This window comes from Vulpes lagopus, chromosome 13 (assembly GCF_018345385.1).
Source record: "Vulpes lagopus strain Blue_001 chromosome 13, ASM1834538v1, whole genome shotgun sequence".
In the NCBI taxonomy this organism is placed as follows: domain Eukaryota; kingdom Metazoa; phylum Chordata; class Mammalia; order Carnivora; family Canidae; genus Vulpes; species Vulpes lagopus.
In genome coordinates, this window is record NC_054836.1 from 29,151,188 (window position 1) to 29,176,671 (window position 25,484).

Here is a 25,484-nt window from a genome sequence, read left to right on the forward strand (position 1 = left end):
AAGAGATAAAACACCAAATCTGAAGTACTTGATTAAATCCATAGTAACTAATTCTTACATTAGAACTAGAAATGTCAAATTTGCATCATAATATGAAACATTAATGAAAATGCTTCCTGGGAGATAATTCTCCATGGGTGTCTTGAATTTCTGCACATTTTGTAAGCAGAAGAACTGTCATTTTTTCCAGGCTATCTTTTCAAAGATATTTGAAAAACAAACAGCCTTGAGCAATAGAGATGTACCTCCCTCCAGAGGAGAGGGCACGTTTACTTACTGTCCAGCATAATAAAAATAAACTCTCCTTTCTAGGAAAAAGTTAAGCAGGTTTCTTTACTGCACATTATAAGAGAGTTAGTTCCACCAGGCCAAGGGTTTCAAGCTCTGATGCTGTGCACAGTGATTCTTTGGGCAATACTCCTGATAATCCTTGTGAGACTCTATATACCAGGAGAACCGGCTCAGACATGCAGCTCCTACATCTTACTTTGCTATAAATAAAGAAGTCCTTTGCTTCTGTCCTAGGTGTCTCCTGTCCTCTGCCATTACTCATGAAATGTTAGCAAGCTAGCTTGTTATCTTACAAGTGGGGTGACTCTCAGACTCTTCACAGTTCTTGACAATGCTCAGATTTTTTTTTTTTTTTTGGATGAAAGACTAACAAGCTCTCAACAAAAGCAGTTATGTAGAGAGTGTCATGGAGAGGACATCAGAAGACAGTGGTGTTTCAATTTTCTTCCACAACTTAAGAAATAGGTTTTATAGTAATTTCTGAACCCAGTTCTGGTTTGTTTGAATCACAAGATTTCTAATTATTATTTCTAATTTATTATGTGAATGGACCGTTTTACATATTTGTTTAGCATTGCTCTATTTTTCAAACTGCCAATATGTTAAAATTTCTATTCCTTCAGATAAAAATAAAACATCCTGAGTGAAAAGTTTAAGTAATGGGGTTGTCAATTTAATATACAGATAGGGAGATAGATATAATATATAGATACAGGTAGATAAAATCAGCTTAAACTAACATTCCTAAGTGAAAAGAGGGAAGGGAAAAATCTAGTTTTCATATGTATTACTGTTCTTATAATCCTTGTCATTTTATTTTTAAATGAGTGTCCATTACATGTGAATAAGCCTCATCCTGTTGAAGAGCACATATGGACTAAGTTAGCTGGCATTTTCCTTATCAAAAAATAAACAAGTCGGAACGTGGGTGTTCTGTCAATCAGAACACTTAGCCATGTTACAGGCTGCAACTGAAGTACAAATCCATTACCCAGACATAAAATACTTTACCAAAAAACAAATTAAATAGCTTTATAGCTCTTAACCGGATACATTGCCAAAATATGCAAAGGATGAAATATGTATGTGACTTCGAGAGAAGAAATTGAAACCAGGAGCCAACTATTTCTCAGCAGTGCAAATTATACCCCAGCTCTCTGTATTTTCATGTCTTGTCTTGTTTGTCTTATTTAGATGGTAAACTTAGTGGGGGGTGGGGAGAATCTGTCCCTTACTATATTCTATCAGCCAGTAAAGCGTATTCCTATTAGTACTTCTACTGCAAATAAATATTTATTGCCATCAAAAGGAATTCATTTTTTTAAACAAGAAATGATGAAGAAACTCAGAAGGTTTGATTCCTGGCCTACTATGAAAATGTGGATAAGACATTTCACCTCTCTTCTTATTTTCCTCTCTAATAAAATGAAAGCACCCACTTTCCCCTCCCAGGCCATGGTGTGAGGTTTCATTATACAATACCTGTGAAGTCAATTTAGCTCCTCAGAAGACTGGTGTTATATAAACAGCAAATATGATTACCATCATTGGGTTGAGTTGTGTAACATCCCAACATTTCAGCCAAGGCTTGAGAAGGGTGTTTGTAGGTTTACTATACTCTGTTTCTTAAAAATTTTGTTCTCACTTTATCATTATTACTAGACATCACTCTTAGTAGAAATTTATTCCTGGTATTAGTAAAACACTATGTTTCAAATTTAAAGCAGTTCAGTTCTGCGAACCAATTACGACAGGGAAGTACTTTATGAAATGTAGGCAAGTTCGCGCGGAGAAGAAGCTCCAGGTTCTTCCTCCCTTTTATTCCCCTAGAAGTCAAAAGGAGGTTTCGAAGGCAAGAATGCCTTTTGGAACTTTTTGGAACCTACTTCATTATCCTAGTAATTTCTAAAGTTTTAGTTTTTCCCTAAATGCATCCAAGATCACAGATCATGTTCAAGCGAACTAGAGCTATTATAAATAATGTCATTTTTTCAAAAGACCTCAAGGAAAAATTTCACTAATGTCATGGCCAAAATGCTCTTAATGCCCACCATACTTGGCCACATCCCTGTTTCAACTGACTTCACTTAAAACACATTTAAGGGCTAATGTTGCAAATTAATTCCAACACATTAAATAATAAGGACCATTAAATCACCTTACTTTTCTGCTCAAGGTCTCCCAAAAATTACAACAATGTGAAAGAAACTGCTCTTTTAGACAGAAAGATGAGCTACATCAGGTTTAGGCAAAGAGAATGCAGAGAGACATTTTAAAATTCTGAGTGCAGTTGTAATCAATGGCATATCTCCAGACTTTCTGAAGTTAGGCTCAGGCCCTGCCATTCTTGGGTTCAAATGCAAACTCAACAGCACGGCACATCACATAGTCATTTTCCTGGAATGACCCAAACTGGAATCTCAAGAATGGTTGCATTTATCCAGCTTCCTAATTTCTTTCCAGATTGAGCAATATATAAACAGCAAAACAACATCTCAACAAAATTAAATTTTAAAAAATAGAGTGTGAAACATTAGTCTTTCAAATATAGCTTAGTCTATTAAGAATGCATCATCTTCAGCTCTCCATTATACTCAGAAATTTCATCAGGAAATAGATTCCATCAGAAATCAGGAGGCATACCAAAAGATTACTTTTACTTTGCTGAGTCAGGTGAAAAAAAATATGTCCTGAAACATTTTGATCAACAGCAAAGTTTAAATTACATATAGTGTTTAAAGTCTAGGAATCTGCGAGCACATATAGAGAAATCAAAACATATATCCATTCAAAAACCATACATGCCAGATGTGGGCACTACAATCTAAGATTAAGAAGCTAAGGTATTCTTATATTAAGCCAAGCTCCTACTAAAATGTGTATTTCTGTTTTTATGATAATATGAATTCAGGAATTTTCCTGGAAAAATCTAATAATGATCCAAGATTACAAATACTAGGAATTGGGACATGATTAATTATCTTGTTCATCTAAGAAAAGGAATGGCTAAACCAATATTAGAAAAGGAAAAGGATATTCTTGCCTAGCTTCTTCCTGTGTGTCCAGAGAGGATGACTGGCTAGCACAAAGTGACCTACTTAGTTTATAACAGAGCCAAGGTAAAGATATCAACTTGATGAAGTTCACTGCTACCGTACTATCTCTTCATTCATCTGCATGTCTTGCTGGGGTTGTCTAAGTGAGTGAAATAAAGGGTACTAGATTCCTTTCTCCTAAATGACTAAAAATAAATTGAAACTCTGTTTGTAATAGGATTAGTGACAGAATAAATTAGAAGTCAGAAAACTATGGCCCTTGGGTCAAAGTGGGCAACCTACTTTTGTAAATAAAGTTTTATTGGACCACAGCCTTGTCCTTTCCTTTATTTAGTGTCTGTGATTCCTTTTGTGCCACCATAACAGTGGAGTTGAGCAGTTGCAATAAAGACCTTACGGTTCACAAAGCCTAACTTCTTCACTCTCTGTTCCTTTATAGAGACTAAAGCAGAGTTTAGTGCTAGATATAATTACTTTAAAATAAAAATATTTTCATTCAAAATTGAATTTAATTTTTCAGTGAGATGAAAGGAAGAATAAGTCTCCCGTATAAATGACTATGCCTCAGGTATGATCAAAATCACAAGTGCCATCCAAACTCTCAGTATTCCTTCAGATGTAAGACAGTGTACCATTTCATGTTGGGTATGCCAAGTTTGATAGACTTCTTATAAGAGAAATGAAATGACTCTTATTCTCTAGCATTTGATATAGAATCAGGTTCTGATAAACTACATTTCCGATTTTGGTGCCAAAACAGATAACATTTAAAATAGAATAGCTCTTAAAATTCTGTTGATAGAGAAAAATAAACTACGCTGAAATCACAACCATTCTGCTTTGTTTTAGAAGTAAGGATTACTCTCTCAGGACAATGTTCTTATTTGTGTAATTTGGCTGGTACACCATAGTCACTTTCAAATTCACCATGGTATTTAACTTGCACTATCAATTAGAATCTACTCCCTGAGCTCATAATTGACAGAAGACAAGAATATATAGGACAACATAACAAGATAGGCTGCACAATAAATGGTTGGATTCAACCTAAAGCTTCTAGATTTCCAATTTGATTAGCAAAAATGGGGTGGGGAGGGTTGGGGGGATTGAGAGGGGAACGGCATCATGAATCAAATTCTCTACAGGTAATAACATAACACATTAACTGCCTACAGAAAAGGAAATAAATCTCAATTACTAAAAAAAGGCCCTCATCACTCAGTTGTCATTGTGTCATTCCTGCTTTGTAAAACACTTTCCATGCCTTGGAATTAAAAATCTGTTTCTAACAAATAAATACTCTGTTTTGTGGTCATAATTACATGGCTTATACATTTTATTAAAAGACAATTCCAATGATTATTGGCTTATTCTTTAAAAAAAAAAAAAAAGCAGAGGAAAAGGGATTTAACTCTGAATTCTTCACAAGGGAAAAAAATCCCATCTCAGTTCAGCTGATCTGTAAATGTTAAACAATGTCGCCCTGCCATCTAGTGGCCTTCTCTGGCAACACAGTTTCAAAACTACTGGTTACTACTTTGAAATCCTGAATTGATTTTTCCTGTTAAGCCCAAAAGCAATCTCATATCACTAAAAACACAAACTGTTAAATTTAAGAATATTTATAAAGTAAATTAGATATATTTACTATAAATCCATGACAAACACATAAATTGATGACAGAGAATTCTCATTCAGTTGAAATAAAGTTACTGCTACACCAGAAACTGATGAGGTATTATTGTTTCTTTAAGAGTTTGAATTAAATCCGTAAAGATCTGTGGAATATATTTACCCATGCTATTTTCATAACTTTACAAATACCTACATTTATTAATTTAATTATTTTTAAAAGTCTAAACAATAGCTTCGAAAGATGAACATCATTTCAAAATCTTTCTGTAATATTTTAAATATAGATGACTAAGTCTTCACTTCTGAGTTTTGCTGTCTAGCACCCCAACTACCAAATTGTTTACGTACTCATTCCTGCATATTCTTTCACACTAAAATTCCCACAAATATTTAGAATAAGCACACCTTTAGCTTTAAAAATATAAAATTCTCTTGGAGAGAACTATTATCAGAACCTCCTTGATGAACATTTGACAACTTTTTCTGTTTAGAGTGTACATGGAACCTTAAAATGTTAACATTTTCTTTATGTTTTCTCCTGACTGACTTACATATACTTTTATCAGAAGGTGTATTAAACAATTAAACATTAAATATTTATAAAAATTAAATATTTATAATATAGAGATATATAACAGGTTATTACAAAAAGATAACAGGTTACATATAGTATGAGAACATCATATGCAAGGAAATGCTGCTTCATTTATTTTCAAAATGTAGAAATATACATCTATTAACAATAAGATCTATATTATCTTTGTTTTAATATTTACTTGAAGGAACCATCCTGTATATCATCTACTAGTAATTTTTCTCTTCCTTCCTCTGGCCATGTCTAAAATCCTACGCGCCTCATGAAGGGTAAGATTAATATGGATGGAAAAGGATTTGAAGATTCAGGTGAAAAAGAAACAAATGTTACTTTCCTGAAGCCCACTTATATATTCTCAAACCCATATTTAAATATGTACAAACATATTTGTATATAGTCTCACATGTTTTACAAACACAGACTGCAAGATTTCTTGAGGGCTTTTAAAAATCTGGTCTCTTAAGTAATTGTGGTATAGTCTTGAATCTGCAAAATTGCTATCTCTGGTAACAAGAAGTATGAAAGTATTGGAGTCAGCAGCAAAGAGGTGGACATTATATTCTTGCATCTCAAAATTCTAAATATTGTATGTGTGCTTTCCATCAGTAATGCTCTTTGAATCTTAGTATACATTTTACTGCATGGCTGTTATGGTTAATTCTTGTTCATTAAGGCTAAACACAAAAATTCAGTAGTGACTCACTGAGTTTGAAATTAACAATTACTGAAATTTACATCAAGGCTGAGCAGCAAGATTTGGTTTCTTTTTATTTTATTTTATTTTATTTTATTTTATTTTATTTTATTTTATTTATTCATAAGAGACACAGAGAGAGTGGCAGAGACACAGGTAGACAGAGAAGCAGACTCCATGCAGGGAGCCCAATGCGGGACTCGATCCCAGAACTCCAGGATCACGCCCTGAACTGAAGGCAGACGCTCAACTGTTGAGCCACCCAGGCGTCTGAAGATTTGGTTTCAAAGTCACTCATATACACTCTAAACTTAGGTTGATTTCTTTTCCCCAAACTACTATTTAATTACCACTGGAGGCACTGATACAAGAAAACTCTTGACAAGCTTAGAATGCAAGGCTAGCTGACTTGATATGTAAGAAAAAATTATGTTTCATTTATATGAATATATATATATATATATATATATATATATATATATATTCTCAACTACCTCAATATATATAATCGGCTTCTCCAAGTACTGGTTATCAATAAAACAGATTTTTTTTTCATGGGGAGGGTGATTATGGAATGAGATGAAGTACCACAAGAGGCACAGAATACAATAATATTAGGGAGTTTTTTACAGTAAATAAAATAATGAGAAGGTCAATATGTTTTTACCTAGATCCTAACTTTAAATAGAGAAATTATGTATTAAATAAAAAGGTAATGCCTAAAATGAATTGATGTGTTTTTGGCAAATATTACTACATGACTTATGAACTTGCATTGTGGCATGCTTATTAAAAGGTCCAGGCACTCACTACATGCTTAATGACAGAAAATGGCCAGATCAATTTATAATCAAAATGTGTAACAGAGAACCCCACTGACTTACCACCAGGCCACCCTCTTTGTGTAAATGCTTACATTTTCCAAGCCTAGCAGGACAAGAAGTGGAATTGTTGTCATTCCTCCTTGGATCCATTCCTCCAGAGAAACTGTTCCGTCATGATCATAGTCAATTTCTTCCATCATTTCATGGAGGATCTAGAGTAGAGAAGATGAGGAAAAACTTGCAATGAATCAATAAAATAAATTTCATATGAGAGAATAAAGCATTTAATGTAATTGGTTACAACAAACTGGCAGCTAAGCATGGTATACAAATAAATATCTAGGTAACCTGGTACAGTGTCAATCCAATAACTGAGTATATAGTGGCTTCGTAATGATTTCTGGAACCTGACTTCTTATAATATTCAACTTTTAGAAATAATTGCTTAACTTTTTAATACTTTCTCACTGAATGGTACAGCTAAAATGAGAAGGTATCCTGTAAGGGTGAAAGTGATCTTTAATTGCTTTTTCTAGATTTTTTTAAATTCATATATATGCCAGATAATGTCTGAACAAATTAACTTCATGCCAAAGAGCTGAAATGATTCTTTGCTAAGTGGTAAGGGGTGAGGAAATTAAGTTGCTTTTAATTGCCTATCAGAACTTAATAAAGCCAAGAAGTTAAACCATCAAGTCATTTTTGATTAGATTTCTTTTCTAAAGAGGACTTGTACAAAGTGCCCCAAAATGTTCTCCACAGTATTTATTGGTAATACATTTGTCTCTCAGTTTGATAGCGGTAATAGCCGTATTGAATCCAAGGGATTGTCATGAGGGTTAGACGTGTTAATATACTGTAATGTCTTCAAAGAGTATCTAATATGTACAGTAAGTGTCATACAGATGTTGTTAATGTTATAGTAGCAGAAACTATATGTGAGTTGCTAACATATTACCCGTGGTTGCCGGAATGGTGAAATACTTCCATTCAACAGCACCAAAATGGAAACATGGTACAGCCCCTATAAAGAAAGTATTTCACCACCCTTATCTAATACAGAGATTTTAATAAATTCAGGGAAAAAAAGAAATACAAAGAACAGTAAGACAAAAATTTGAAAGGTGCAATAAATGGAATACTTGATATGCTGACAGAAGTGCTGTTTGCCTAAAAACTCCTGAACTTAGTAGATTGGTTTCTTTCTTCATGAAGTATTTGAAAATCAGGTTATTTTCCTTCATACAAATTTAAATATGGGTATTGAAAAGGAAGAGACTTTTTGGAATTAATGGTACTGAAATATTTTATTATTCCCAAAATGAAAAATGAGAAATTATTTAAAATTTGGAAAACTGGTATAGGATCTTGTTAAAGGGCTGTCTGGATGGCTCAGTTAGTAACCATCTGCCTTCAGCTGGGGTCATGATCTCAGGGTTCTGGGATGGAGTCCCACATTGGGCTCCCTGCTCAGTGGGGGGCCAACTTCACCTTCTCCCTCTGCTGCTCCCCCTGCTGTGCTCTCTGTCAAATAAATAAATAAAATCTTTTTTTCAAAAGTTATTGTTAAAATGTACTGCCCCTTAAACACATTCTGGTGAACTAGTAGAAATGAATAAACGAAAATGAAAACACAGAGCATTGTTTCAGATGGTTGATGCTTTCATTTGGTACCCAATAAATCTAATGTAAGAGCTTGGGTTTGTTTTTTTAAAAATCTCTTCCAAGGACATCTCAGTCTTCCCTATTGACTGCCTGGGCCTCAAATGTTCAATTATCTTTATTCCCATATGCAAATTGATCAGGTCTCTAACAGCATGTACAAAGGTACACACTGGTTTAAAATGGGCCATTAGGCAGGATGAGGCAGTCGCTATGAAAGCAAACATACTGCCCAAGGTAAGTCTTTTTATCTTCACTTTCTACAATTTATACTACTCATAGAAGTGGCAGATTTATCAGTGTGTGCCACAAATGACAAATAATGCTATGTAATTTTTTATTTGTATTTTCCCGTAAGTATTTGTCATAATTCGACTGCCTAGCCACCAAATGTTCCCTTCTTCAAATCATCCAGATCCCCTATTTTCTCAAGCGAGAGCCCCCTGGTATTTTTCGTGGGGAAGCGCTGGTGCCCCCTTCTGTTTTGAAAAGTGATAGAAAAACATCTTACTTCCTCCATCACTCCAGGAAGACAAGAGACTTGCCTAAAGTTGGACAATATTCACAGGTATTAGGGTGAGTAGGTGGAAAAAGCTGTTTTGGATGAACATAACCAGAAAGAACAACAGAACTTAAAAGAAGCCCCTTGATTTCAGTGAAAATAGTATTAAGAAGATTCAAGTGGTATTCTTAGAATGAAATACATGTTACCACTACTTTATTATTCTATATATAAACAACAACTCTGTGAGCAATATCTGCATTATGCACACAGGATATCTATTTCCACATCCCCTCAAAAGCAAAACCAGTTGAATTAAAACTTGGAAAACCCCAATCCCAGTAAGAATGGTGTTCCTCCGTTCGGCACAATATTGCATATGTTTGTTGTACTTTATTGGCACTAGTTTCCAAAGCAAAGGAAATGCTATCACAGTTCTCTTATCATACAGTCATGCCACTGTCATGCTGTTATAAGGCTTTTAAAATTCATATAAAATGTAAGTATAAGTAGTTTGTATTTGTTTAATTCATTTACAATTTACTCAACTTGGTTGTCTTCAAGAATAAAGTAGTCAATAACACACTTACCAACTCACCCCAAAATATTTCTTGTAGCTAAAGTCAAAGTTTCTACTAAGCAAGCATCTTTTGATATACATTTGAATAATGTTGTACCTCTGGTATAAATCTATTAAAAACAAGAAGGTTTTTTTTATGTTCTTATAAGCCTCTTGGATACTATTTCTTCAAACAAATTATTACAATTTTCTAGCTCTATCTTTAACTAGCTGAAGAGCTATGGGGAAGTTACTTTAACATTCTGGAGGCCCAATTTCCCTATCTGTAAAGTAAACAAAATAGTAGTCTATATCTCAGAGAGTTGCAAGCACTGAATAACACATATATAGGAACCAACACAGTGTACTGTACCCAGTAAACTGTCATCATCTTCTTAATTGACTTCATCTTTCTTTAGAATGAATCTTTAGCTATTTCCATAAAAGGAAAATCATAGAAGATCATGAATAACATATATTAATTCTAACTAGTTTATTGCATGGCATAACCTTGGCAGTATCCATCAGCAGCTTCTGTTTACCTAAAGATATGTGAGACCACCATTCAAATAAATTTAAATGAAAAAGAAAAGCCAAAGTTACTGCTAAGAACACCACATATATCTTTTCTTGTTCAGAAGACACTTTCGCTATCGAATAGAAATAGTCACTTAGGGTCATAAAAGAAAATATGAAAGGGCCTTCTAGAATATAGCCAACAGTTAAAATATCCATATACCTACTGGATTAAGTTCAGTGACATCCCACTCCAGGTACTCTGCCACATGCATCATCTGACTGATGATATTTTCTAGCTCCTGGAGAGGAGAAAGAGAGAGAAGAGGGAGGGTGAGAGAAAGAGAGAATGGATACAGGGTCTTTGTAAGTCTTTCAAACTTTGACTTGTAAGAATTGTTTTAACATGTAGCTCAAAAACTAAAAGTTACAAGATTTATTCCTATATTATATAGAATTTATATACATAAATTAATTCATATATATAATATATCCTTTTAACAGTCTGATTAACTCTACATGAAAGAAGCACTTGAATATAAATTTATTTTGTATTTTGTCTAGAAATTTTCACCAGGAGAGGGCGCAACTACACACAAAAAAAGATTTTCTTTCGGTAGAAGATTTCTTTAAAGAAGAAAATCTGACTTTGGAAATAAACATCTGATGAAAGTAGAAGCAGGCATATTTTCACAAGATGTGATGTTTAAGTCACTGAGTGTCCTGACCCTTTGGTTTGGAAACAGGTGTGGAAGGATGGAAGGAAGTGTTTCAGGGCAACTGAGAGGTTTATTTTTATTCTGACACAGTGAAAACGTATATTGACTATTCTAGCCATTAATTGGTATAATTTGCTCTGCTAGAGGCATGTTCAGGGTCAAGGTTTGGAGGGTAAGTATATGTAGAGTTTATTTTATGAGGAAATAGAATTTTCGTTGGAATTTTCATATTAGTGTGCTCAAGTGTCAACTCTTTGAAGAACGGTTAGTTAATACATATGCTTTGACTAAGTAAATTAAAACATTTGCTCATACCTATTTATTTAATACTTTAGTTTTCCCCTACCTCCAGAAAAGATTAAACATACTTTTGTACACGATAGTAATTTAAAATATAATCCCTGACATAATTAAAAGTGGTGTCTTACAGTATAATAATTTAAAATACAAGAAATATAAAAGAATAAGGTTTGAGAGCATATTAATAAAAAATTATTATACCCAAACCTCTGAATTAATACATATAGTTAATATTCACAGAGTGAGGAAGGAAATATCGTAAAAAGAGGGGGGACAATGGATCCATCTGAGAAACAATGTCCCTCTTCTGAAGAGGGACAATGGATCCATCTGAGAAACGGGTGAAAGCTACATTCCTCTCTCCAGAAAAAAAAAATGTAACCATGAGAATAGTGCTTACATAAACAGGTTGCCCCAGAAAAAAATATGAATATAAATATGTTTACTTATAACAGTTAAGAAAATTTTTAAACTAAAATACCTGGAATTGTAGGTTAGAATTGTGTGTGTGTGTGTGTGTTACTCTTTTTTTTTTTTTTTTTGTCTGTTTATGCCTTGGTGGTTTGGAGTAGTGAAAGTCCCTAGACATGTTTTTATGAATGGAAACTCTTTTAGTGGACTATTATGTAGGTATGTGACATTAGATAAGTCATTTAACCTAAGACTCCGCTTTCTCATCAGTAAAATGACTATTCCAATCTTACCTAGTCCGTAGAGTTGCTGCAGAGTAAAAAAACTATAATATGAAATACACTTATACTGCTTGGTATCCTGCAAGGGATCAATAAATATTAACTAGTATTATTACACATAGTGGTCATTTTTCAAAATGCCAATTTTCCTCTGTTTTGCCTGCAATATGTAAAGGGTTACACCTTTAAATTTCCAAGATAAATGACATCAGAATGTGCAATTTCAACCTGATAGTGAAGGAAATATACTGGAGTGGTAAGTTGTCTGGAAAAAAAACATAGAAATGAAATTCAGGCTTTTAATTACATAACAGATTAGTTTGATCCTAAAGTTGGGCATAAATTTATTTATGCCCAACTTATTGTTTAATATTAGGGGCATAGTTATCAATATCGCAATATACTATATGTTTACAATAACAACAAAAAATGGCCAGAGACCAAAAAAGCATTTGACTGAATTTTCCAATCAGTTGTCAACCCATGGCTAAAAGCCTAGTAAAGAAACATCCTTTTAATTTAATTAAAAAGAAACATTAAATAAAACAAATTTGCATTTAAATATAATTTGCATCAGTATAGTCAGAAGTGCTACAATAAGCATATGGAAATATATAGAAAGTCTAAACTCTTAGCTGTGAAATGCCACCAGAAAATGAGCAATATCATGTAGCCTAATATTCCTAAATGGATAACCGGACACTACAAGGCACTTAAAAATGATAGCATTTGAAAAATTGAAGAGACTTAAACATAAGGAATTCCACAATCACAGCATCAATTTAGATTGGTGGCCATTTCCTAAAGTAGGAATTATATATTTTTCTCCCTCTCTGGAGAAGCTAATGTGCCATTATCCTACTCAGTGTTACATAAATATGTATCTGACTTCATCGCTTTGCTTGTAGAATTCTTTTTGGCTTCTGATGAGGGAGGTATATCTGATGGGAAGAGAAACGCACTCATAATCAGAAGTAATCTTCACTTTAATCAATTTAAAAATACCAAAATGTGTTATTTAATGTACCTGTGTACTTCAAAATTTCCATAACCTGACACTTACTATTTTTTTTAGTTTTATTCTATTTCCTTTATAGAAAAGTCAATAATATGAAAAAGATGTCATTAGCAAATATAAAATACATAATTGGATGGAACCTGAAATGGATTTATATTTGAAGCACTGATTTGTGCAGTAAAACTAAGAATCTAACTACCCCTCTGAAAACTATCAACGATTTGTGTATATTACAAATACAATAAATATTTAATTATTCCTTTCAGTTAAATCATATGGAGATGGTATTTTTCTCCTATTGCTTTTTATGACTAAAACGATAAAGAGTACAAGTTGCATTTAAATTGGATGAGACATTTTAAAAAGTGGAGTTTGTTAAAGCAATTTGTAAATATATATACTTTAATAGTACTATTAAAGTATATATATTTACTATATACTATAATAATATATTTACTAATATACTATAATAAATGACTAAAAGACTTTTAAAATGTGGAAAATGATAAAATGATTAAATAGAATAAATAGACTTTTATAATTCCTTTCAATTTTACTGGTATTCTGGTTATTTTTCTTAGTATCAAACCTCAGATTTTTTTCTCTTTCTAGATCAATGGTCTCAACTTTCTCATGTATTATTCAAACAAGGTTGGAGTCTTTTTTTATCTTTCCATGCATAAAAAAATCACTTTTTTTCTAGTAAAATTATTCAATAGGACAATTGTAATCCTAACAGTTTTTTTTTTTTTTCAGCTCACTCTTTCAAAAAGTCAGAGGAGCAAAATGCTGTATGAGTGCATGGACATTATATTAAGTCTGTCTTCTGTGGTAATAGTTATAAATTTATTCATTGCATTTTTCAGAACAAACTCCTTTGAAATTTTCACAGAAAATTTGAAGAAAAAAATTACCGAGCTGTCCAGGAAGCCATTCCCATCTGTATCATAGAGACGAAACATAACTAGAAATAAAAGAATTGTTGAAAAAAAAAATTAGAGGCAAGTAAGAATAACGTTAGTATAAGACATCTTCTTTACAATTTCTATTGTGTTTACAGCAAACATCCAATCCTCTCCTATTTTGAGAAATTGATTTATAGGATCATTTCTCAAGTTAATTTGAGAATAAATTAGTTAATAAAAATATTAAATATATATAAGTCTATCAATGTTATATATCTAGAAAATGAAAATAGGTATCATTGCTCTATTTTTTGATTATAAGATCATTAAATGAAAACTCAAGAATAAAAGAAGAGAAGGAATTTTAAATATTCAGAGTCTGGATATTTAAGGGCAGAGAGTAAGAAAAAACAAACTGATTCAGAGGTCTGGGAACCAAATTTGGAATCTGCGATCCACTAGTACATGAGCGTAGCTGAACACTATTTTTTCTGTAAAATGATTTTTTTATCTGTAAAACCTGTCATAGGACACACTTGGGAAAGTTAAGGGAGGTGATACACACAAATGCATATCCAAAGCTGTAGATCACTACACAAATATGAGCCATTGTTTCGATTGATCCCTAAGCAGCATAGGAAAGGATTTGTGCAAAATAAGGGGATTTTTCTGATAGAGGACAGCAAGACACAAAATGCATTATTATCATGGTTATAAGGGTGTACTTGTTGCAATCTGAGGTGTGCATTCATAAGGTAACCACTCTTTGAACTAAAGAAGGAAGAAAAAGAAGAATGTTGTCTCTGTCGTAGTGAGCACAGGAAAGCAGGAGGATGGAGGGCCTCACTAGCCTGAGGATTCCCTCATAAATTCACACACCACCAGGAGACTACAGAAGAGGCTGCAGGTGCCATTTTAAGATAAACAGAGAAGAATGACACAGCTGTTAAAACAGAGGAGTGGAAGTGAGAGTTTTTGTTGGGTTTGTATAATTTCTGGGAGAATCTTGATGTCTGGGGTCTGGAATATAAAATAAAGACATTGATAACAAGGAGGCATAATTATGCAATAACCCTGATCATATATCTGTTAACTAATTATTAACTTTGTATTTAAAAATAATTATTATATCTCACCAGTCTAAGATATGACTATTTATTTATAAGATGCCATAGCGAGCCTGCATACAATTAATAGGAAAAAAATGCTTACAATCTAATCATCATGTTCTATTTATTGTAAAATGCAAGAAGACTTTAAAGATGTTAAAAATGTAAGGGGAAAATGTGTACCTATCAAATTAAGGAGCATAATGTTATGCTGGCTAATGACGTAAATATCTTCATTTGCAAACCATAATGATTACCATTTCTCATATACCCAATAAATAACAAAAATTCACGAAAAAAAAAAAAACAAGAAAACTATCAGAACATGGGTACTAAGTAAGCACTTCAAGATTTTCTAGTAAAGCAGAAAATAGTAAAAATCACTTTATAAGTGACAAGAATTCACACATCACTCAAAGAATGGATTCAGTACCAGGAACAAGGCAAGTACTTTAAAAAAGTCTAACTGTATTGTAGAATGAGGGGCACTGGTGACTCTATAACTTCTCATTGTAATAAATGACTGCTAAACCATTTTTAGATGGCTAGATATATGGAAACCCTATTGGTAAACCTTCCTGGAAACATGAGCTCAAAGACATACACACTAGTGGACTCTGTGTGGGGGTATGTGCCATTCACTTTTGGCAGCATCTGAAGCTTCCTCCTATGCTCTTAAAGCCACACTTTACAAAATACAGTGACAGATGAAACACCAGAAACCCTTTTTTACTAGCTTGACTTGAAGGTAGAGTTTGCACATAATCAGAAGAAAAACCCAATTGATCAATCAGCTGCTAGTGACCCAAGAAAAAAAGAGGCTACAAAAATTCATGTGAGTAGCAGCAGTAACAGTGATCAGAGAGAGAGCAACCAGGGTCCTGGTTGTGTCACAGGTGTTGGCAATGAAGTGTTCTGCTCATACACAAAGAGGCAGCAGGGGGGTTTTCCCCAGTCCAAGTTTGTACTTAATTTCATCACTGATTCTAGAGAAGCATCCTCCAGATCTGGTTCTCTGACTCTCCTGATGATTCTCAGATTTTCTCAATATCATTTAAAAAATAATAACCTGGGGGGCCCCAGGGGGCTCAGTGGATCAAGCTTCTGATTCTTGGCTTTGGCTCGGGTCAGGATCTCCAGGTTGTGAGATCAAGCCCCCCCATCAAACTCCAAGCTGGACATGAAGTCTGCTTAAGATTCTCTCTCCCCTCTCCCTCTGCCACACATCCCCCTCTAAAAAAATAAAATAAAAATAAAAAATAATAGCTTTACTAAAAATAAAATTAACTAAAACTATACTGATTTTCTGACCCCCTAGTGAAACTGTGCACTCAACATTGGCACTTGCTTCACATCAAACATAAAGATTAGGTCAAAATAAATTTTAAGTTTAAACTAAACTTAAGTTAAACTTAAGTTAAACTTTAAGTTTAAACTTTAACATTAAACTATAAGAGTTCTAGGAGAAAATATAAGAAAATATCTTGGCAACCTTAAGATAAGCCAACATGAACCATAAATGATTTTTAAAAGAAAAAGGTAAATTAAGCTTCATCAGGGTTGGAACTTCAACTCATCAAAAAATAAATACATAAATAAGTGAAAGAAAAGAAATAAAAGAAAAAGAAAAAAATAAGCCAGCCACAGACTTGAGAACTTTCCAGAACACATGTATCTGACAAAGGGCTTATTTCTTGAATCTATGAATAAACCCTGTAACTCAGTAATAAAATGAAAAACCACCCAAATAGAAAAGGAATAAAAAAAAAATGGAATATATATTTCAAAAACTGGAAGATACAGGAATGGGGAGTCAGAATAAAGTACTCAACATCACCAATAAAATAAAAATTTAAACCACAGAGACCATCATATTCTTTTAGAAAAAGGGCCTGGAATTCAAGTTTGTTTGTATTTTCCCCCCTCAAGACCAGCTCCTCAAACCACTTAGCTTCCCAGCTTTAATTATTTAGAAATAGTGGCAAAGCAGGCTCTCCTCTCTCAGAAATTTGACTCACATATACAATATGCCTTGACAATTCCCTGAAGTTTTCAAACACTTAAAAAAAATACTATGTCCAAACTTTCTAGTTGTTCCAGTAGGGATGTTGGTCTGAAAACACTTTGTTATTATCTGAAGTAGAAGTCCATATATTGAACACTAAATATAATGTACTCTAAATCTGACCAAGTCAAAATCAAGAATAAAAGTTTTCTTTGGTCCTGAATAAGAAAGAGAAATTCTAGGATTTTGATTTTCAGAGATAGGTCTATTTTCCTATTTTAAAACTGTAGTGGGGTCATGCAAAATAGGAAATATTGAACATGCCTATCCACCTTGGCTTTTCATTGAAATGTCATTATAGTAAGGTACAGGATCGGCCTAAATCAACAAGCACAAATAAAATGTGAGAGGAAGAAACCATCAAGTTTAAGAAACTGGGAAACAAATGATGACTGATTAGAAACCGTAAGCTGGTAATGAAATAGCAAAGACTTGCCCAGAAAGGGTGATGAAATGGAAAACAAAGTGATATTCTTCACAGAAAGAAGTCAGACCCTCCAATACCACTCTTCACACCTTACAGCTCACAGTTTGCCAGCTCCCTACCCCAGCAGAAGACTGGATGCCTGGGTTCAACAGCACTCAAACCAAGGGATGCTGAGCTCAGGATTCCCAGGACTTTTGAAGGCAGGGGTACTATACCAAAAACAAGGTATTCTGTGAAAGTCTAAATACTGAATATTGAGAGTAGATGTCCACTCTTCCTTATCTCCAGGGAGCCCCACTTAACCCTCACCCATACATCCACCTACAACTCCACACCAAGGAGTCCTTTCAAAACAAGTCATTTGGGGAAAAACAACAACAACAGCTACACAGCAGAGAGGAAGAAAAAAATCCTGTAAGAGGAAAGTTGCAATCCCCAAAACAAGAAGAGGAGCACATCAGAATCATGCTGAGGACAAAATGAATCCTCTGTGAAGATAAAAGCATAATAGAAAAAGTAAAACAAAAAATTATCACAGATGTTGAAGATGTCCCAGAAATAAAAAAAAACAAACAAAAAAGATACAGGAGAAGATAAGTTGGAAAATAAGAAAATAAAGAAAAAGGGATGCCTGGGTGGCTCAGTAGTTGAGTGTCTGCCTTTGGATCAGGTCATAATCCCAGGGCCCAGGATCGAACCCCACATCAAGCTCCTTGCAGGGATCCTGCTTCTCCCTCTGCCCATGTCTCTGCCTCTCTCTCTCTCTCTCTCTCTCTCTGTCTGTCTGTCTCTCATAAATAAATAAATAAACCTTTATAAAAAAAAAGAAAGACAAAATAATTCAAATTCCTGTCTTGAAGTGTCAACATCCACAAATAATGGTTCCGGGAAGACAGAACAAGTAAAATAAATGAGAAAATAACAACGAAAAGAAAAGAACAAAGGAAGGGTATAAATTTCTAAACCAGAATTTATGGTGGAGGATTTGGAAATTGATTAATTAAATAGAAATAGAGAAACTAATGATATAAAGAAAAGAAGACAGTAATCAGCACCATGGAAAATACCTATCTTCAAATATTATTATAAGATTATTTCTTCTGAGAATTTCAAAGTGAAGTTAGACTCCAAGGCCAAATGAAACATTGAACAAATAGTTCTTATTCTTAAAACTAAAGTTACAAGGATATAGATTTTTAGGTGCAAAAATATTTTAAGCTCAATATTAAAATTACTCTGTCAACATGATAGCTTCCAAATGTGGGTACCTTTTTTAAAGTTCCAAGCTAGTTTAACCCACTTTTTTTCTATTTTTATATTCATGTAATTTCCCTTTATATTGGAACAATTATGCACCCACACATGAATTTGGTTAAAAGATCAGGGCAAAGGCATATTATGCAATATAAGGTTCATTCTTTATATCTAGAACTTTTTCTCTTCCAAAAGATTTGTAAATTTTCAATTTGTCTATTTTCTCCTTGAATATCCTACTAAATACACTCTGGTGTTTTTATACTTGGCATAATATACTACTGACAATAAAGATATTAATATTGACTTTGCTATTAAACATTAAAAAGTGTATTTTTAAAGGCATTTAAGCTGGAATTTTTTAATTCACAATTTTTTATATACTTTAAGACCAATCGAATAAGTATTCTGGGCAGAGGTGAAAAAAATTAGCTGCTTGAGTTTGTGACATCTAATGTAATGAAGCAATATTTTCTCCTTTGTTTCCTTCAGAGAAATGACAATAAAGATAAGGACAGGAAGCTTTTCAAAATAAAAAGAGCACTTATACAGTAAGGCAGAAATCTCAGGTATTAGTCATAGCCAGCTAACCTAATGCTATAATTAATAACCAGTCTCTCTGGGCTTTAGTTTTTTCATTGACACTATAGGGCGACTGACGATCTGATCTTTAAGATTTCTTCAGTGTTAAACCTAACGGTTCTACAATTAATACTATACATAACAGTAACTTTAACATAAAGATTAGTCTTCATTATCTGTTTGTCAATTATCTATTTTGGGGTTATTTTCCAATCTATTTCTCTAGTGATACATTTTCATTAAATGTAAGCTAACAAAAATTATTCTTTTTAAGTCACTAATAACTTAGAAACACCAATCCAAATGTGAACAGTATATATTGTAAAGTCACAGTTTAGGGGCCTGGATGGCTCAGTTGGTTAAGTGTCTGTCTTCAGGTCAGGTCATGATCCCAGGGTCCTGTGATTCTGCTCTGTGTCAGTAGGCTCCCTACTCAGCAGGGAGTCTGCTTCTCCCTCTCTCTCTGCCCTTCCTCCCCCCTTGTTCTCTTTCTATCTGTCTCTCAAAAAAATAAATAAAAACTTTTTTAAAAAGTCACAGTATAAATTAATTTAGTATTATTTCATGCCTTAAATAATTCACATTATTTTTCTCTTCTCAAGCACCCATTGATTTCAATACAATTCTATTTAAGTATCATTTACTGAACATCTGTCTGTTGAAATATACACACACGTGGTAGGTGCTAGGGTGGGAAGTTAGACACAGTGCAAGGGTGTAAGAAAAAGTAAAATGAATTTGATTAGGAGGTTGCAAGAGGATTCATGACATGAGCTGGGCCTCAAGCGTATACTGGACTGGGCCTGATATATACTGAGAAAGAACACCCCCAGCAAATGGACATTAGAAGCAAAGGTATAAAGATTGAAAAGTTCGGGGTTTGTCTGATGATTGACAAGTCGATCCATGTGATGGGGACACTGCCCATGGTTATGTGTGCAGGTCAAAGTCAAATGCAAGATTGGAAAATTAGATGGGGGTCAAGTTAAGGGCTCCAGTTTATGTCTTATTCAACAGGGAACTATCAAAGAGATGCATTCACCCTGAGTCAGAAGACAAAGAGGAAAGAACATGTCTGGAAATTGACAAGTTTTAGGTAATTTGAAAGGAAGTTAGAAGAATTCACACCTAATGAACGAGATGATGATTAAATAGGTAGGTGTTGGAAAAATGAAGCATCTGGATTAACTTTTACCTAGAAGAAGTTGATGACTACAGAACTACTGAAGGCACTGTGGGCCAGCTGAGGTTTAGAGCATTCTACCACCCACAGAATTATCTTATTTTACTAAAGCTCTGACACCTTGGCATACAAGCAAAGAAACTGGGTGCCTAAAACTAAAGTGTCAAAGAATGATTGGCATCATGGATTATAGGGTCAGTCTACAGTTGGAAGGATGAGGGTCAAAACAGCACCAGGCAAATTCAGGAGGAAGGGAAATGGTTAAGAGACAAGAATACTTATTTATATTTCACTGAAAAATCATTTATATGAATTAGCAATTGTGAAGGAATTTATGTGAGCAAATATATTGCTTCATTTAATCTTCATAGCAAACATATGAGACAGATATTACTATGATTCCCATTTTACTGCTGGAGAAACTGAAGCCTAAAGAGTTTGCTTGTTTGTTTTTAATGTGTCCCAGTTCCTCATAAGTATCAAAGCAAGGATGCATTCAATTAGTGACACCAAGAGTCTAGGCTCTTAAGTACTGCCTATATTTAAATTAAAAGTAAGAGAGGGAAAAGTTAAGTGACCATAGTCTGTGGTCAAAGTAAAACATCAGAGTTTAAGATTTTAGAATGAAGGCAGTCTATGGAAATTACAAGGCATGGGGTATTGTAGCAGAAGTGGGTGGCTAAAATAAAATGGGAGTGAGGTCACAGAATTTGAGGATTGCAAGGAAAGTAAAAGAGAGAGCTACTGAATGGCTCTCAACAAAGTATTATAGCAGGTGTAATGTGAAGAGGGCAAGTCAGCCTTGGTACAGTGTTCTCATCCATGCATCAGGATAGTTGGTAACTGACACCAACAAGGACAGAGAAAAAATGGAATCCTCCACAACCTCAACACATACACACAAAAACACGCATGTGCGTGCACACATGCCTAAACACTCTATGAGGTTCCATGGCAGCAGGTGAATAAACACCACCTACTTGATAGGTCCTCAACAGAAGCAACATTCTCAGTGAGAAAATATGATTGGAGGAAGCAAAGTAATGTGAAGAAACAGCATACTATCAGTGGAAAGTTCAAGAGCTTTTGTTTGTTTCTTTTCATTGGAAAAAAAAAAAAAAGATCTTTATTCTAAACATTGTGTAAATGCCTGGCAGAAAAGACAAGTGGGAAGAGGAGAGGTGACAGTAAGTGACGAATAGATTTACAAGACATTATTTTGGGGGGAAAAGTATTCCTTTTATAAACATTTACAACAATACCAATATTTTACTGAATAACCCAGGTAAAAGAACCTACCAGATTCAGCAATTCTGAGAAACAATCGTCCTTTCACAGAAATTGTGTGTGTCTCTGTTTTCATGGAACAGAGGAATGACATAAACCAGTGCTCCTCAAAATGTGGTCCCTGGAGCAGCAACATTAGCATTACTTGGAAACTTGTTATAAATGAAAATTCTAAGGGCCTCCCTCTAGGCTTGCAGAATTGCCTATTTGGGGCCAGAATAAGCTGTGTGTTCATAAGCCCTGCAAGTGATCATATATATGATAAAGTTTAAGAACTTCTGCTTAAGCCAATGTGCAAGCATTCTTTTCTATTTAGGTACCTAGAAATTAAGATGCAAATTTAGTGTTCGCCAGCCAAAGTTCGCCAGCCAAAGTTAATTACATTAGGCACTTGCTTATATTTATTTCTGTGTTAATTTTAATTACTTTATCCTATTATTTCTTTCCTCTGGTTTATACTGGGTTTAATAAGTCACAACCCTTTCGGAAATAGGCATATATTAAATTAACCACAAACATTAAATTTCTTTAAAGTATTACTGATAATGAATTTAAGGTTTAAGATATAAAAATCTAGGACTCTAGAAGAATTCATTGATGTTCAGAGTTTGTAAATGTTTTATTGTATAAGAGGAACAGTGTCCAGTCCATTGACAAGACAGCGAGTGAGAAGAATGGATTCTGATTTTACTGATGCAGAAAAAAGCCAGGTACTGGCATTTAAAAAACAGACCAAAAAAAAAAAAAAAAAAAACTCTAGAGAATTAAAGATCAGTTTAAGTGCCTCCAAATCGGAGGACAGGAGAGATGAGAACTAGAGCAGAGCAGGGACAGAGGCACAGCCTTCATGTGTTCTGAAGCTGACATTCATCTACTTCGAAGACTCTGATGAAAATCATAGTGATGGTGCCAGGCCCTAATAATTCTACCTATGACAAGAGTCTGAAGCAACAGTTAAGGAAAAGGGCAAACATGCCTGGATCTGATGCAGGCTTGAAAAGGAGCTGGAAACGTTAAAGACAGAGCAGAGGGAAAGGGGTTGAAAACAATGAAGAAATATAAACCCGATGGCACATCGGGTTTAATCAAGTGTTTTTTGGTTTGTTTGTTTTAAAGATAGATTTATTTATTTATTTATTTATTTATTTATTTATTTATTTGAGACACACACAGAGAGAGGCAGAGGCATAGGCAGAGGGAGAAGCAGGCTCCTCGCAGGGAGCCCGATGTGGGACTTGATCCCGGGACCCCAGGATCACGCCCTGTGTCGAAGGCAGACGCTCAACAACTGAGCCATCCAGGTGCCCCTCATCAAGTGTTTTTAAATGATTTGTGGGTTAATATTCTGCCTGCATTTGTGGACAAAGTTTATTGACTCATAAACTGAAAAAATGCATGCCTCTTAGGAATCCTACCTTAAAAATAAAACACAGTTGACATAAAAATAATTAAACTGCAACATAAAGAGCATGTCAAAGAAGAGTGATGGTGCCTTCATTCAGTCTCAGACATGGAAAAAAATAGGTGCCTTTGTATTTTTAAAATCATCCCAAACATGGACCTGATAACACCTGAACAAACGTTCTCCTTGGCTGTCGCTTCAATACAAATTCCCTGAAAATTAATATTTATTTTGGAACAAGAGAGATTTCTGTATGTCCTTAGGAATACAAATAAATCTTGAAGTGCAAATATTCAACATTTAAGAATAATAAATATGTATTTTAAGAATGATGTTAATAAGGTTTATTCATAACTTACATAGGTATGACTTAGTCATAGCAAATTCTTTATTATTAAGAGGAATATGATAAACATGTTGCTATTAGATTTAACTAAATATGCTTTCAAATCATAATTCTGAGATTTCACAGTGTTCCATGTTTGCTTGAAAATATCAGATTTAGGATTTACTATCTCCACTATCATTTCAACAGCAAGATTTTTAATTCATTTTAATGACATCCAATATAATCAAGTTAATCAGATTATTGAACAAGCCACCAGCTCTATGGTTAGCAGGGGCTTTGGAGACAGATGAGATTATTAAATGTTCAGGCTTAGAGTAAATATTTGAGAAATATTTTCCTGCATTGCAATGAGTATAGCTTGCCACCAGAGAGAGCTCAGACACTATATTTTATTAAAGACAGCAATTATTTCCTTTTGACTAGATAGAAATTCTTTATTTGAAGTACCTGTTATATTGTAGGGGGGAAGAACACAGAGCCATTGTTTATTTATAATATCCAGAGTCACCTCCTACACATGAAACTCATTTTGGCATGTGAGAAGTCATTTATCCTTGGCAAAGAAAGTATTAGTGTTAAAGTTTTCAAGGAAGATTTCCAATAGAGACTCACATGTGTGTGCATACAGTGAACCCTCTTGTTAACTAGGGGGACAACCTGCTCATATACTAGAAATAAAGGTTTTTTCAACAATTCAAATGATAGTTTCCAATATCTTTGTGTTACCAAACAGTCAAGAAAAAAATCATTTGACAGACCAACATGCTCAAAAACCACTCCATAGCCAAACAGAACTTGAATGAAACCTGAAATGGATAGATTCATAATATCATGTGTCTGATTTCCAATTGAAGGAATTTTTATTTTGTAAACAAAGTCACTTCATTTAATGGAAATTTAGACGACTATATAGATACAGTTTTAAATTCATCATTATCTAGTCCCTTCCCAGCCCCCTGTCGTGATAAGTAAACTAAATAAAGAAACACATACACTCGAGTTTATCCTCCGGTCTTCCTCTTTCAAGGAGAGACAGATAACAGACAATGTCCTTCAGATGGATTACCTCTGGGGAACACGTATTTGCAGGAGAAGTACGGGGAGGGGTGATGGCACCTTTACTCATTCTCAGACCTGGAAGAAAAATTTGCTTTTATATTCTTAAAAATATCTACAGTGTTTTCAAAGAAAAAGACAACTAAGAAAATAAGAAAACACATAGACCATGTAGAGAGCTATATATATTTTAGGTATATAATAACTAAATTCTCTGGAACTAGTATATACTCTAGGACAGCAAAGTCAGACATATTCTATGATTAGTGTAAATAATTCAGAATTTTTGGGTATTCTGGGACATGGAGATTGCTCTGCCTGCCTATAAGAGTGTGTTAGGGTCAGAATCCTTTTGTCCAGGGTGAGTTGGTAGACAGATTTGAATGCATGAAAAATCACTTTCCTCTTCCACCTTTCTCTGCTTTAGGAAGTAACAACTATAAATCAGCTAAGAAGATATTTAAAAATTGGCCTTTAATAAAACACTGAAGAAGAGATTTGAGTCTGTCACAATATGATTTATATGTTGATAATCAGGAGTCATTCATTCATAAAAGCATATATTTATGTCAAATATTTGCAGGCACCATGAATAAAAAAATATATCCTTTTTCCCATCAAGAAATCTGCCCATGAGTAAAAAAGAGAACATAAACAAAAATCTGCTTGAACGTGAGAAGCATTTACTTAGAAAGGTAAGAACATATGACTATACTTTAGTTTTAATATGGTTCATAACATTATTTCTGAAACCCATTCACTGTGCTTATTCCAAGACAAGTGTAGAGAACTCTGATGATTG

General features: G+C 34.0%; 1 protein-coding gene across 7 annotated transcripts in view; it reads right to left on the bottom strand.

Moving 5' to 3' along the window:
- The window catches only part of DGKB (diacylglycerol kinase beta), a 704,768-nt gene that overhangs the window by 498,202 nt on the left and 181,082 nt on the right, over positions 1-25,484 (bottom strand). For all 7 annotated transcript variants that reach the window (XM_041728249.1, XM_041728247.1, XM_041728246.1 and 4 more), the window contains 4 exons: positions 24,620-24,760; positions 13,978-14,027; positions 10,562-10,636; positions 7,188-7,307 (listed from right to left, as the gene is read on the bottom strand). In XM_041728249.1, coding sequence (XP_041584183.1) covers positions 7,188-7,307; positions 10,562-10,636; positions 13,978-14,027; positions 24,620-24,760 — 386 coding nt within the window. The remainder of the gene's footprint in view (positions 1-7,187; positions 7,308-10,561; positions 10,637-13,977; positions 14,028-24,619; positions 24,761-25,484) is intronic.